Raw genomic sequence first — 16,520 nt, forward strand, 5'->3', positions numbered from 1 at the left:
AGCAGATTTTTCTGCTATTTACTTCTTCCAATTGCCCAGATTCCTTATCACCCCTGAGGTAATTCAGGAAATAGTCTTATTTAATTTTAAGCAGACCTGGATAAGTTTGACCGGTTGTTTCTTGTGTCTGCTTTTTGGAAAGTTCATAATGTCTTGAAACATTAAACTATAAATAAAATATTAATAGTTAAGGAGAAAATCTCCTAAGTTCTCAAAAGAGAGACAATAATTTGAATCGTAGCCAAAGCATAAATCTAAATTAAGTTATTCTTGGAATAATTTGGGGCAACACAGATAAGCTGGCTAAAAGGTGAGCTAGAATGGATCTCTTCTAAAAGTAAAGTGAATGTTAGAAAGTTTACATTATGCTTTCCACTAACTTTTCTTTCAGAGATGCCAGATCTGGAGTAAAGAAGAAAGTGTCGTCTTCAGGGTTTTGGGAAAGAAAGATAACTTCATTGCAAAATTTTCATAATTGAGATAATTCCTGCGTTGGTAGCTCTAAAGGCAGATACTGAATTTGCCTCCTTTAATCCATTTTCAATCTGTTTGTTTTAAAAAGGCTTCACTAAGGGTTGATGTGTACTATTGTATGGGTCAGTTTTAAGTCAGCTGAGGCAATAACCTTATGCATGAACATTTTTTCAGACTTCCAAGAAGCAATTGAGGTATAGGCAATGGATGGACCCAGTCATTGCAGTTTAAAAAAAAAAAAAAAAAAGGTTCACTGAGTCTCTTTACTGCTTTATAATGCAGATGCTGACGTGGTAAGATAACTTAGCTTATTTTAAATAGTTTAAAATCACTTTCCCCTAATCAACAGGGTAGACTAAAGAGAATTTAAGAATGTTCAGATTTTAGTACACAGAGTCAAACTGCTGAAGCAAGTTTAATTGGCTGACAATTTAAGCTGACAACATTGCTGTACCTCCCAAGTGTCTCCAGGATTGTTCCACTAATGTTTTATTTAAAAAAAAATATTCACTTCACATTGTTGTATTTAAATGATCACTAGTTAGTGTTCCAAATGTATTTTAGCTAAAACTAGTGAAGCCCTAATTTAAATGGTTATGAAGCCTGTACATTTGGTATTGTTTGACCCTTAAGCTTTTACATCTCTTACTTAGTATGGAGGAGGAAGAACAGCTATACATTGTTGCTTGTCAATCTGTACATTTAGACCAAATTTGTATTTGCACTGTCAGTATGGAAAACGAGTGACAAAACGTTTAATACACTATTGGATTTTTTTTTTTTTTTGATTTTTTTTTTTTTTTCTGGACTCAGCTTATAACAAGGCTGAAAAAACTTCAATTTGTGTTCAGAACAGTGGGGATTTTTTTTTTATGTCTGCATTCTTTCTAATAAACAGTTGAAGACTTCTTGGCTGTCCTTTTAAGTGTCTGGTTTACTGTAATTTCATGTATTCTTACTATTTACTGGAATGGAATTTTTATTTTTACTTGAGGAAGAATATAGTAGAACTATTTCCTCTTAAATGAAGGAGGCTTGTTGTAATGTTCCCAGGAAACCTTTTAAAAAGTGGATCTGTAATAGAACTTGTGGATACACTTTACAACAGTTGAAAAAGAAAGTGTTGTGATTTGACTGAAATAAAACTAAATGTGTTGTCCTCCTCTAAATCTTTGAGCTTCTGCTTTTGAGCAGTTTTTGTACCCTTCAGCTTCTGCATCTATGTCTCATACCATTGAAATGCATCCTATTCCACCCTTCACTTTGGTGTATATTCAGTGTTTTTAAAATGGCTCTCTATAAAATAGTAGAACTAGGAAGGGAAAACTGAGGAAAGTCATGGCTTTACAACTATCTTCATTGGTTGTTCGTTAGTATTGCCTAAATCTATTGTTTATTTGGGTTTGGGGGGTAGGATGGGGCAAGTTGTTGGGTTTATTTTTGTTTTTGTCAGTATTGTTTGTAATTGTTGCCTCTGAACCGTGAGATTTATTTAAATTACTGACTGGTCTCTCATTTAGTTACCCTTCTCTGACAGAGTGGATTCAACCTTCTTTGAAAGATGTTTTGCAGTTTTACCCCTTTTTTCTTTCTTCTTCTTTTTTTTTTTTAAATTGAGATTTTTGTCTTGACCTTTTTTGAACATGTAGTCTGGGAGTTGATTTTTGTTAATTATTTTTGATTCCTATTTGGAGATAACAGTAAAGCTTGTCAGATGTCTTATGTATTCACCATCCCCCAGTTTCCTCATAAAAGCAAAGGTATATTGGAAAAGATTTGAGGTTAGCAGACACGAAAGTTCCAAATCTGCCTTTGACACTTATTAGCAGTGTGACTTTGGCTGAGTGATTTACCTTTTCTTAGTCCATTTCCTCATGTTAAAAATGGAGCAAATTTTTTCTTGATACTACCTCACATGCTTATTATAAGGAAAATGCTTAGCAAAAAAAAATTTTTTAAATTATAGAATGAGTTATTTTGTCATTTACTCCCTGGACTATAAAGCATTCAATGCAAAATTCAATAACTCATTGCTCAGTCTAGTATGATAATGTCTGTTATTATATAGTGTCTGATACCTGTATCATGAACTCCCTTTGAGAAAATTTTAGTGCATTCATTGTATGATATTTAAAGGAAGCTGAATGTGCCTGGCACATAGTAAACGCTTAATAAATATTTGTTGATTTAATAAATGCCTGTTGACTGAAAGGTAAAATCCCAAGCCAGAATCAGAGATGGACGATTTAGGTTATTCCAAATGGGTTTTTCTTGCACCTCAGAGAATTTTATGTTACCTTTCACAATTATCCTTACTGAATTTACATTGAAGTTGTAAATTTAGTTTGTAGAAAGCTATGCCTTCTTTAGTCATTGGGAAAAACAAGATAGGGAATTTCCCTAAAGGAGTCTTCCTATATGGCCTCTTGAATGAGTGCTTAAGATTATTTTCCTAACTTTAAACTGAACATATGTATGATGGGGAATGAGGTAACTACACAACTCTAGTTGAGTTTTAATTGGATTGCATAGGTGATTTCAAAAGTATCTTGATAAAGACTGAAACAATATAAAAGATTCAGTTTTTCATCATGTCAATAAAAACCCTTTAGTTTTCCTTTGTTTACTACCATAGAGACAGCAGGTACAATGAAAAAAACACTTTGTATTAGGACCCAACTACAAATTCTACCAATCACTACCTGTGTGACCTTTCACAAATCATAAAACCTCTGAACCTATTTCCTTGTCTGTAAAATGAAAGGATCCCACTAATTGTTTTCTTCTTGCCTTGTCTTAAGCAAATCAATCCTTTTTTTTTCCTTCTCAACTAATTCCTCATTAAAAGGGAGTTTTGTTCTCCTATTTGGACGAAAGCCCTAAACATTTCTATAATAGCAAAATAATCCAAGTCTCAGTGTTGCCTTTTTTTCTTTTAACCTTTAAGCAACCTTAAACCAGGATGACCACTTGTTTGATGGGTAAGATACATAAAAGAATCTCAGCAAAGAAACTATTGGACAAACTATTAGGGCTACTTGGTTTTCCCATTAGATAAGAGCCAAATAGGAACATTATATAGTATCTTGTCATTGAAGCCGAGCATGGCAGCCCATCTATCATAAGTTCTTACCTAGATGGTCATATAATGACTTTGGGTAAAATTTCTGCATATATTGTGTGTAATACTTTTTGTAGGATGTGTAACCAGATGATAATTGTTGATCAGTGCTTAAAACACCTTGCCTTATGCTATTCAGAACACAACTGACCACCATGCAAAGGTTTAATTAACCAAAATATAACATAGCTTCTCTCAGCCTCTTCTTTGACATGTACTTATAAGACCAAAGAGTTAAGATTTATGTTGAACTTGGCATCCACACCTCAATTCTTTTTCTCCTATAATATGTCTCTATCCAGGTACTGATATGTACCTTCATGGCCATACATTCGATGCTAACCTCCAAATTGAAATGTAACAGTACTCATTTTGAATAAAAAAGGTAGTGTAGATTAAAAGCACTTTGTTATGTATGTAAAACATTTTATTAACCTTAAAAGATTAAATGTGAATTATTTTTACAACTGACCAATCCTGTCATTCTCCATGCAACCTTAAGTTTGAACTTTGCCATGTTTGTACCCAGTGCTTGGTAACCTTTGGATTTCCTGTTCTTATATCCAGACTATTGAGCCCTGCTAGGAAGAGCCTTGAAATGAGTTGGTTTCATTCATTTATCAATTTATATTGCATAACCAGTGAACATTGCTGCTCAACTGACCTTGTTTTTCCTACTAATTGACAGTTTTCTTAACCTCTCCCTTTCTCCAGTGTTATTCAATCCATTCTTCATATTATAGCCAGATAAATCATCCTTAGGCAAAGACGTAATCATGTAACTCCTTTATTCAGAATTTTCCATTGAGCGGCTCCCTGCCTATTGAATAAAAAAATTCATACTTGTGGGCATTTGGAGTCCTACAACTTACATTTTCATCCTTATCATTTACTAGTTTCCCTCCTACATACAATCCATGTACCCTCACTAGATTGTTTGCTAAGTTTTGTACTTTTCCCATTTCTATGTACTGTCCTTTCACCTCAGCTTTTGAAACCATAGTCATACCTAAAGGCCCAGTTTAAAAACTGTTCTCTCCATGAAGCTGATTGCCTTATTTTTAAAATGAACTTGTTTCCTTCCATTTCTTAAAGGTGGTAGTTTTATTGCATTATATTTTGCCATATGCTATCTCTCTGTCCCAATGATAGGCTTTTTCACTTTTGATAGTGAATTAAGTGACATCTTGCTGAGAACACATGGACTTGGGGAAAAGAAAGAGTCACATATCCTTTTTTTATTATTATTACTCTAAACTTAGACATTGCCATAACAAAGTAAGAGAGAAAAATTTCTTTTAAAGCTGGGGATCAAGTACATACAACTTGGCATTCCTCTTAAATATGTAACTTTTTTCCCCTTCCTCTCCCACCCATGGTTATATGTGTGTGTGTGTGTGTCTGTCTGTCTGTCTGTCTCTATATATATTATATATCAGGTTTTTTTCTGGTGCAAACAGTCCTTCATAGGACCTTTGCAGTTAATTTGAGTATTTTTAATGGAATATTTTGATTGCTCAAAGTTCTTAAAATAATATTGCTGTTACTGTATACAGTGTTCTCTTGGTTCTGCTCATTTTGCTCTTATTTTGTGCAAGTCTTGCTATGTTTTTTAAATCATCAAGCTCATCATTTCTTTTTTTTAAAATAGTATTTTTTTCACATATAAAGATGGTTTTCAGATTCATTTTATGTTTCAGGGTTTTTTTATTCCTCCTTTACATCCCCCTCACCAAGATAGCAAGCAATCTGACATAAGCCACACATCATACAATCATTTTAAACATATTTGCATATTAGTCATACTGTGAAAGAAAAATCGGAGCAAGACAGAAAAAGACCACAACAAAGAAAAGGCAAATTTTAAAAATAAAAAGAATATGGCTCAATCCATATTTAGTGTGACAGTTCTCCTGGATATGAATAGCATTTTCCATCCTAGTCTATTGGTATTGTCTTGGGTTACTTTTAGAAATTTTTGTTATCATGTGTAATTAACACTACCTTTAAGGTGCAATCAGTGAAGGCTTACTCAAAAAGATAGATCCCGAAGGCTAGAATCAGGAAAACTTAGCTCAATTCAAGTTTAATTTCATACTCAACTGTATGACTCTGGGACAGTCATTTGATCTGTTTGTCTCAGTTTCTTTCATCTGTAAAATGAGGATAACACCCTACTTTTCATGGTGCTTGTGAGCATCAAATGAGATAATATAAAGCGTTAATCACAGGCTCTGGTATATAATAAGTTCTATATAAATGTTAGCTATTAAAATCCCCCCCCCCCCCAATTCTAATATTTGAGAGCCTTTGACTTTTAATAGAATTCTTTACTTAGGTCATGTTCGCTTAGGCTTTTTTATTTTATAAGCTGGTAAAAGCCACATAGAAAAATATGTTTGCAGGTGTTGCATACTATGAAGCACACCAGTTTTGGAATTAGGAGACATCTTTTAAGTCAAAGTTGACACTTATGTTGGTCATATTACATCTCTCTAAGCTAAGATGTTGATGTATAGCACTAACTACCTTGCAGTGTTGTCTTGCAAGGAAAGGACTTTGTTTTCTGCATGTATGAATAAGAGCATTGATTATTGGGACACTAGAAAATCCTAAGAATTTCTACTTTTCAAGTTGTTTAATAAAAAATGAAACTAAATAAGTACTATGATAAATGAGTCTTACCCAGGCTGGAAGAGTAGTGGCCAGTTATGGGAAAAACCTTACTCAACTGCTCAGCACAAAAGCTTTAACCAATTCCATTTTTCTGACCTGAGTCCAGCCCTTTCTGTTTACCTATTGATGCTGGATTTCCTGAGACCACACTGTTCAGTTTAGTCTTGTAACTTGGCATTCTGGAGTTGGAGATCATAAGCCTCAGCTTCCCCCATTCGCAGGGTATATATGCACCACACTATCCCAGACTGTTTGTTTCTGTGTCTGCACATAGGTTGGTCACTCAAGATGCATAGACTAACCCACCCAACTCCTAAGCCAGGACCAACTGAAGGCATCAGCACAGAACTATGCATATATGTTGTAAGTACTCGCTAAAGACTTGTCAAATATTTACTCTCACAAAGTTTAGATAATTTCCAAGGTTTTTAAAGAGTATCTTGAAAACATTTATGGTTACTTCCAAATTAGACTAGGGATTTGAAGGGGAAAGGTGTGGAGAACTCTTGGGTGGTTAAGCTTTAAATGCTAATTAGCTGTTGTACAATTTTGAAATCTGAGCAATTTGATGAGACTAAAATCTGAGTTCATCTCTGATGTACTGACCCTGTGGACTTAACAAAGACTTTCTCCTGAAAATGGCTCATAAAGGCATGAAAAATGACATCATCCTTGCTTCTGAGAAGTCTAGTCTACTAGTGGGAGTACAATTTATACAGAGATTAGTATTTGGTAGGGATAAAGAAGAAACCTGAACACACTGGGAAAATTGGAGGAAGGAAAGAACACTTTATTGGAAAGATTAATAAGAGTTCCCCAGAAGAAACAATCTAAGTTGAGCGTAAGGATCTTGATAGTGCTCCTAAGAGGGAGTTACTGCATTTCAACCATAAAGTATATATACGGAGATACTTACTTTGGATAGAGACTGAGACGATATATGCATAGAAGTACAAAACAAAAGAGTTATAAGGTGATTAGCACTAGTAGCTAGGGTGAGCAGGAAAGATCTCACCTGAAAGGTGTTTAAAACTGAATCTTAAAGGAAACCAGTGATTTTACAAGAAGCATCAAAGAGATGGCCTTCCAGGCAAGACAAAATCACAAAAACCAGGAACAGATAGTGTAAAAAGTGGACAAGTATGACTGGACCACAGGTGGAGTAGAGGAAAGAAAGGTGTAATAAGTTGGAAAGGCCAAATGGCAATGAACTTTAAATGCCAAAGAAGTTTATATTTGAACCTCTAAAGGAAGCTACTGGTGTTTACTGAAATGGGGAGTGACGAGATCAGACCTACATTGAAAGAAAATCACTTTGACAGAGACATAGAAGATGATTGGAATGGGAAAAGACTTGAGGTGGGGAGACTAGGCTTGTATACCTTGAGAAAGGTGATGAGAACCTGAATTAGTACTATATGAGTGGAGAAATTGTGGTATATAGGAAATGTGGAGGCAAAAATAGTATTTGGCTCCTAATTGGATTTGTGGGGAGAATGAGTTGAGATTAACACCTGGCTTGTAAACCAGGGTGACTAGAATGATGGTACCCTTTAGAATAACAGCAATTGCTGAGAGCTTGGATGCCAAGGGCATCTTGCACCATTGCCACTTTTGTCTTGCCACTGAACTTCAGTGAGTGACTGTGAGAGAGGTTTATGACTTTGTGCAATTCTGCCTCATTTAAATCTAATTCACAAAGGAGTCGAGACATTATGATATCATTGATCCTCTTCAAAAACAAAAGACAAACAAACGCTAGGGAAATTCAGAATGGGTATGGGTTTGGAAGAAAATGTGTGGAGTTTTTTGGACAAACTGAGTTTGAGATGGCTCTAGAACATCTAAGTAAAGTCCTTTGGGCAGTTGGAGCTTAAAAGAGAAGTGTTTACCTGAGAATCATCTGCATAGAGACAATAAATGAACCCATGGAAGCTAATGAAATCAAGTAAAAAAAAAAAAAAAAAAGTGGTTCTAGGGATGTATGGAGGTACATCCAGATAGGTAGTATAACATGAATGATGATCCAGAAAACATCTGTCAAAAACCATTAGTTACTAGTTACATGCTAGACTCTGTGCTAAGTGCTGGGAATGCAAAGAAAAGGCCAAAAAACTAGTCCACTCCTAAGATGTTCATAGTTTCATGGGGAAAAAAAAAATTTTTAAGGACTAGCCAGACAGGAGAATGGATCCTATAAAACCCTGGAGAAAAGAAAAGAGCTGACCTCAACATTTGACTGAAACTCTCTCCCAAATTACCAATGATTGATTTGCCAAATCCAGCGAACTTTTCTCGGTCATTTTTTTTTTTTTACCCTATTGATTACTCATTGATATTTTGAGCATTTTGGATGCCTCCTACCTATCAGACCACTCCTCAAGTTTCCTTTGCTGATCCTTATCTAGTCTCACCCACTAATGGGTGTGCCACCAGATTTAGTCTTGGAACCTTTCCTCCCTCTATTCTACTGCCTTTCCTTATCAGCTTCCAAAATGGAATTATCATTGCTAGGCCTCTGAATCTCCTGTTTGTTTAAGTTTGATTCTCCATAACATTATTTGGGGGTTTTGCCATTTCCTTCAATCCATTTTACAGATGAGGAAACTGAGGCAAACAAGATTAAGTGATTTGCCCAAGGTCGTACAACTAGTAAAGTAAATCTATTTACTATAACTCAACTTTCTGCTTAACCTCTAGTCTCATTGTCTTGAATTGCCTTTCGAACATCTCAAATTAGAAGATGTCCAATAGACCTCATAATCTTGTTCAAAACTTGTACTCGTTATTTCTCTCTGAGATCTCCCCACTTTCAAACTTTCCTATTACTGTCAAGGGCACCAGGCTCAAAACCTAGATGTCATCCTTGATTCCTAATTATCTTTCATTTCCTAAATTCAATCTGTTGCTAAGATCTGCCCTTTTGCCACATCACTCCAATACACCCCTTCTTCAAGAGTCCATCTCTCATTTAGCCACCAACGTGATTTTTCCTAAAGCAAAGTTCTAACCATGTCACCCCCATAGTCAATAAACTCCACCAGTTCCCAATCCCATACAAAATCAAATACAAAATCCTATTTGACTTCAAAGTCCTTTTAAACCTATTCTCTCCTCACCTTTTCAGCTCTTATTCCTTATACCCCCACCATTGATGAGTGACGTTGATCTCTTTGAGGTTCCAAAAGCCAGCCCTCCATCTCAGCTCTTGAGTATTTTCTCTGGCTGTATCCCATGCTGTCCCAGCTAAAATGTCACCACTTACACCTTTCTGACCACCCTTTGAGTGCTTTCCCTGGATGAGTTCTTTATAAGTCTTTTTGGCAAGAGGATGTTTGGCATTCAAACCATGTGATAGAGTTGAAATGCTTGATGTTTTCAGCCATGTTCAAATGCCTTCAATGAGGGCAAACGGGATCGAAATCAGCTACTGCAATGATGGTAACTTTTTCCACTTGAAAAGGCTACGAGTCAAAACTAAAGTAGAGAGAGCAGAGGGGGGAGGGAGGAGGAGGGAGAGGGGGGTGATTTTTTGCTTACAGATGATTGTGCTTCCAGTCTCCAAAACTGAGATGCAACAAAATAAGGATCAATTTTCTGCTGCTTGTGCTCATGTTTTTGTTTATTTTTAATAGCTTTTTTTCCAAAATACATGCAAAAAAACCTGATTCTTTTTGTACAGCAAAACAACTGTATGGACATGTATACATATATTGTATTTAACATACTTTAACATATTTAACATGTATTGGTCAATCTGCCATCTGGGGAGAAGGAGGGGAAAAATTGGAACAAAAGGTTTTGCAATTGTCAATGCTGAAAAATCACCCATGCATATATCTTGTAATAAAAAAAGAAAGAAAAAAAATACATGCAAAATTGGCTTTTAACATTCACCTGCAAAACCTCGTATTCCAAATTTTACTCCCTTTCTCGTCCCCTCCTCCCTCCCCTAGACAGCAAGTAATTCAATATACGTTAAACATGAGCAGTTTTTCTAAACATGTTTTCACATTTATTATTATGTGCTTGTGCTAATTTTAGTCTAACAATTAACACCAAGAAAACACAGGTCCTCCATCAGCCAGCACCACATCCATATATGGTCTATACTAAAGTACTAGTTGGGGATAGGGAGGTGGGGAAAGGACATGAGGAGCAATTTAGAGGGGGAAATATGAATATACTTTCATAAATGTTGAGGTATTAATAGGATATCTTGGAGATACACAAGAGATAACAGCAAAAGCAGGGCTGGAATTGGGAGAGAGAAGAGAGAAAAAAAGCAAAAAGGAAACAAGCAGGAAAGACTTTGAAAGTTTCATGTTTAATAATATACTTAATATGAAAACATAAGCCTCTGATAAACAAGTAAAAGCTGTTAAATGGATAAATTAATCAAAAGAGGGTAGGTTTTTGGTGTCATAATTTTTTCCTTCATGGTGTTGGAATTTGCTGAAATGTTTAAAATCTGTACTACAAAACTTAATGCTTCAATAAAAGATGCTTAACTTTAAAATATATACTTAAAAGGAAGGCATGTTATGAAAATATAACCTTTGTTTCATGTTTCTTCTTTTACTCTTGTAAATGAAAATATTAATTGTATTTTGTGCTTGTGTTAAATTCCATTTTTTTTTTTTTAAGTTAGGGCTAGATTTTTGAATTTGGAAGTCCTTTGACAGATGTTCACTGAAGTCATGGGAACTGAATAAGATAACCAAAAGAGAATATAGAAAGAAGACTGCAGAGCTTTAGTATACATCCACATCTAGGGATAAATAGGAATCAGCGAAGGATAGTCTAAAAGGAGCAGTATGGAGAGACTAGTATCATGGAAATGAGGGGAAGAACATGTTTTGCAAGGAGTGACTCAAGAAATGAAATGTTCCCTAAAAGTCCAGAAGAGCAAAGACTAAGAAAAGGTTAATTAGTAATTAGCACATTGGTAGATCTTTGAGGTAACAATTCTGTAGGACACAAAGCCCAGTGGAAAGGTGTGGAGGGAAGAATGAATGGGGGACCATTTAAAAAAATTATACTATATAAAATTAAGAATTTTTGAACAAAATGCAGCAGAGAAGCTATCATGGGGGAGAAGGATTTTAATAGCATTTTTTTTCCAATTATATGTAAAGACAATTTTTAACATTCATCTTTATGAGATTTTGAGTTCCAAATTCTTCTCCCTCCTTTTTTTCCCTTCCTCTCTTACTAAGATGATCAGTTTTATATAATTTGTATATATATATATATATATATACATACATACATATGAATGAAATCAAGTAAAAAAAAATTCCATATTAGCCAAAGAAGAAACATCAAAAGGGGAAGAAAAAAAAAATGAAGTGAAAATAGTATGCTTCAATCTACATTGATAGCCCATCAATTCTTTTATCTAGACGTAGTTAGAATTTCATGTTTTTATATTTGTTTTGAATCCATTGTATTTCTGAGAAGAGCTAAGCCATTCATAGGTGATCATAAAACCATTATTGCTGTTTCATGTTTTCCTATTTCTGTTTATTTCATTTTGCATCAATTCATACAATTTTTCCACATTTCTGAAATCTTCCTGCTCATCATTTTTTTATTGAACAATAATTTTCTCTAATATTCATATACCGCAGCTTGTTTAATCATTCCCTAATTGATGAGCATCTCCTCAATTTCCAAAAGAGCTGCTATCAAATTTTTTGAATATGTATGCCCTTTTCCCTTTTTTATGATCTCTTTGGGATAGAGGCCTGATAGTGGTATTGTTGGATCAAAGTCTATACAGTTTGTCCAAGGGGGGAAGTCTTTGTTTCAAATTTCTCTGATTTACAGGTATCCCAAAAGTCTCAGTGAAATTTTAGTTGAGTTCCTCATGTCTCACTCATACTATTGCAGTAGCTTCTTAGCTGGTATCCCTGACTCCAGTTTCTTCCCTTTCCATCTTCCACAAAGTTGCTATATTGATATTTGACTAGATAGTGCAGTGGAATAGAGTGCTAAACCATCAATCTGGAAGCCCCAAGTTTAAATCCAGCCTCTGAAACTTCATCGCTTGTTAATCTTGGGCAAGTAAATCACTTAATCTCTGTTTGCTACTGGAGAAAGAAATGGCAAACCACACCACTATGTTTGCCATAGAGAGAGGTCCACAGGGTCGCAAAAAGTCAGACATGACTGAACTGACTGGACAATAGCAAGAAATTAATATGATATAATGTTGTATCATTATACTAATAATGATAGTGCAGCTGTACTATAAGAATTGAGGAAATAGATGTTTTTTAAAAAATATGAATATTTACATGAATTGATACAATGAAGTGAGCAGATCTGGAATTATAATTTATAACATTAAATAAGGAGAAATTATTTTGAAAAATTTCATAAACTGATGAATAAAATGAGCAGAACCAAGAAAACAATTTATACAATAATTACATGGTAAAACAACTTTGAAAGCTTCAAGAATTATGTACAATAGACGATTACAGGAAATACTTACATGAACTGATGCTGAGTGAAGTGAGCAGATCCAAGAGGACATTGTACCCATTAACAAGATGATGATGTGATAATCAACTATGATGGAGTTGACTCTTTTCAACAATGAAGTGATTCGAGACAATTCCAATAGACTTGGGATGGAAAGTGCCTTCTGCATCCACAGAGAGAACTATGAAGACTGAAACTGAAACATGTATTTTCACTGTTTTTTGTTTGCTTGCTTTTTCTTATGTTTTTTTTCTCTTTTGGACTGATTTTTCTTATACAACATAACAAATATGGAAATGTGTTTAAAAGGGTTGCCATGTTTAATCTTTATCAGATTGTTTGAAGTCTTGGGGAAGGGGCAGTTAAGATAAGGAAGGAGAAATTTAGAACACAAAATCTTACAAAAATAAATGTTGAAAACTGTATGTGTATTTGGAAATACAACATGCTATTGAAGGCAAAAAAAAAAAAAAAAAAACTATGTACAGTACAGTGGTCCTCCATAATTCCAGGGACATGGATAATATGTCAGCCGTGAAAGAGAAAGGATAGATTTAGGGTACAGGACAAAACATAAATATTTTTGTTTGCAGTTACTAAGGGAATTTGTTTTGCTTGATTTCATATTTATTACATTGAACTTTTTTTTTCCCCAATGGGCTAAAAGTGGGAGAAAAAATAATTTCTGTTAATTTTTCAATAAATAGATGAGGGTTATTACAGACAAGGAATATTGCATGCATTATTGGATAAGGTCATTATTACTATTTTTAATTATTTTACTTTTATTACAAGAAACCTCACACAAAGTAAGTCATCTGTAAATGTAATATAAAAACATATCAAATACCTATATCAATAAAACTTAAAAGAAAAAAACATAACCATACCTGACCTCTAGGAATTTACGTTTTACTGGGGGAAACAACACATAAACATATAAGCATTTATGTATATAACATCCAAGTAAAAACAAGCAATTTGGGATTTCTAAGACAACACTGGTACCTGTGGAGATCAGGACAGGACTCACAGCAGGTGTCAGTAGAGCTGAGCATAGAAGACAACTAGAAATTTTAGGAGCCAAGAGCTGAAGAAAGAATGCATCCAAATATAGAGAATAAGCCCCTTTCAAGCCACAGAGAAAAGAGAACAACTTGAAGTCTGTTTTGGCTAGATTGTATAGAGCAGGTAGGGAAGTAATGTATAATAAGCCTGTAAAAATACATAGGCAGGCTTCAATTTGTATTTTATCCTAGAAATAATAGCCACTGGAGCTTTTTGGGAAGAGAAGTAACATAAGTTTATGCTTTGAGAATATTTGGGGGTTTTTGTTTTGATTTTTTTTTAAATTTTCAATAGCGTTTTATTTTTCTAAATACATGTAAAGATAGTTTTCAACATTTACTTCTGCAAGACCCATTGTTCCAGATTTTTCTCCTTCCTCCTCCCTATCCCCTCCCCAAGAGAGTAAACATTCTGATATAGATTAAATATGTGCAGGAGTGTCATTTTTGTAGTGATGGAGGATATAGTGGAAAAAGAACAGAATTTAGTCAGGAAAACCAATTAGGATACTATTCATAATAGTATTATATAAAATAACATCATTATGATAAAAACACTTAGAGATTTTAGGTTTGCCAAATGCTTTATATATATTATCTTATTTGGTCGTTACAACTACCCTGTGGAACAGGTCTTATAATTTTATTCATTTGTTGTAATTTTATATTTTTATGCTGATTTCAAACACCAAAAAAAAGGGCATTTCCATACACAAAACATAATACAAAAAAGGAGATTCTTGAAATTGTGAATCTCTTATCTCATACTGTTTGCTTTTATAAAAAACATATAATAAATTCCAAATTTTCTTTTCAAAACAGTTTGTGTTTTCTTCTGAACTTCCTTCTTTTCTCTTCATTTGAAAAGAATTCTTTTCCTCTTTTTTTGTATCACTGTTGCTAAATACCAAACCCCTTCTCATCTATCTTCTTCAAATAAGATCTGAAAGAAGGGGGAAAAAAAAAACTTTGTAAAAAAATAAACATAAGTCAAGCAAAATATCCATGTGTCCAAAATTTTGTGTTTCTGTACCTTTTCTGTCAAGAGACACTTCATCATTCTGGAATTATGCCCAAAAAATTATCAAACTGTGCATACCCTTTGATCCAGCAGTGTTTCTATTGGGCTTATACCCCAAAGAGATACTAAAAAAAGGGAAAGGGACCTGTATGTGCCAAAATGTTTGTAACAGCCCTGTTTGTAGTGGCTAGAAACTGGAAAATGAATGGATGCCCATCAATTTGGAGAATGGCTGGGTAAATTGTGGTATATGAATGTTATGGAATATTATTGCTCTGTAAGGAATGACCAGCAGGATGAATACAGAGAGGCTTGGAGAGACCTACATGGACTGATGCTAAGTGAGATGACCAGAACCAGGAGATCATTATACACTTCGACAACGATATTGTATGAGGATGTATTCTGATGGAAGTGGATTTCTCTGACAAAGAGACTTAACTGAGTTTCATTGGATAAATGATGGACAGAAACAGCTACACCCAAAGAAGGAATACTGGGAAATGAATGTGAACTATTTGATTTTTGATTTTCTTCCCGAGTTATTTTTACCTTCTGAATCCAATTCTCCCTGTGCAGCGGGAGAACTGTTCAGTTCTGCAAATAGGTATTGTATCTAGGATATACTGCAACATATTTAACATATATAGGACTGCTTGCCATCTTGGGGGGGGGGAGGAGGGAGGGAGGGGAAAAAAAACGAAACATAAGTGATTGCAAGGGATAATTCTGTGTAAAAATTATCCTGGCATGGATTCTGTCAATACAAAGTTATTATTAAATAAAATTAAATTTAAAAAAATAAATAAATAAATAAATCTTTAAAAAAAAAAAAAGAGATACTTCATCATTGATTTCTGGGGGTGTGGTTAATTAGAGTTCTTAACATCTTTGATCAGAGAATTCTTAATTCTTTCAGAGTTATTTTTCTTTAGGAGATGGTGTTGACCTTATATAAACTATTTCTGATTCTGCTTACCTCAATTTCACCTAACCAATATTCTGTGAAATTTCTTCTTTCCTCATTTCTTGTGGTAAATAATATTCTACAGGGCAGCTAGGATAGTGGCAGCTAGAGGATAGAGCACCAGCTCTGAAGTCAGGAGGACCTGAGTTCAAATGTGACCTCAAATATTTAACACGTCCTAGCTGTGTGACCCTGGGCAAGTCACTTAACCCCAAATGCCTCAGCAAAAAAATACAAATAAAAGAACCCATAAAAGAAGACCAACTTTAAAAAAAATAATAATATTCTACAGTTGCAAAAACTACAATTTGTTCATTCATTCCCCAATTGATGGACACCCTCTTCTTTAGATTCTGGAGCTTTTCTTTTCTTTCTGTTTTCCCCTTTTAGTATCTTTTTCAAGTTCATCAGATACCTACCTCTTCTTCCATTTGTATAGTCTTCCTTTAAGTACCCCAATCATGAGAAATATCAAATTCTCTCTTCTTCCTTTCTACAATAATCTTTTTATTCTCCCTTTTCTTCCCCATTTGAAACTCCTAGAATAAACCAGTCCATCCCCATATCCTATATTTTTCTTAAACTTCTTTGAAAGATACTAAGATTTTGAAGGGTTGTTTCTTCTCTTCACTGCTTCCACCCTCCCACTAGAATGTTAGCATCGCATTTTCATATTGCTCCTTCTGTTTAAATAAATTTACT

At 34.5% G+C, this 16,520-nt stretch overlaps 1 protein-coding gene across 2 annotated transcripts in view; it reads left to right on the plus strand.

Moving 5' to 3' along the window:
- Positions 1-10,827, plus strand: part of PTGES3 (prostaglandin E synthase 3) — a 28,227-nt gene extending 17,400 nt beyond the window's left edge. The window contains exon 8 of one of the 2 annotated variants that reach the window (XM_051963220.1): positions 6,546-10,827. In XM_051963220.1, coding sequence (XP_051819180.1) covers positions 6,546-6,649 — 104 coding nt within the window. In that variant the 3' untranslated portion in view covers positions 6,650-10,827. Of the gene's footprint in view, positions 1-391; positions 1,644-6,545 lie in introns of those variants that run through there. The other variant, XM_051963221.1, reaches the window with a different exon arrangement.
- Positions 10,828-16,520: the final 5,693 nt, after the last annotated feature.

This window comes from Antechinus flavipes, chromosome 5, assembly GCF_016432865.1.
Source record: "Antechinus flavipes isolate AdamAnt ecotype Samford, QLD, Australia chromosome 5, AdamAnt_v2, whole genome shotgun sequence".
Classification (NCBI taxonomy): domain Eukaryota; kingdom Metazoa; phylum Chordata; class Mammalia; order Dasyuromorphia; family Dasyuridae; genus Antechinus; species Antechinus flavipes.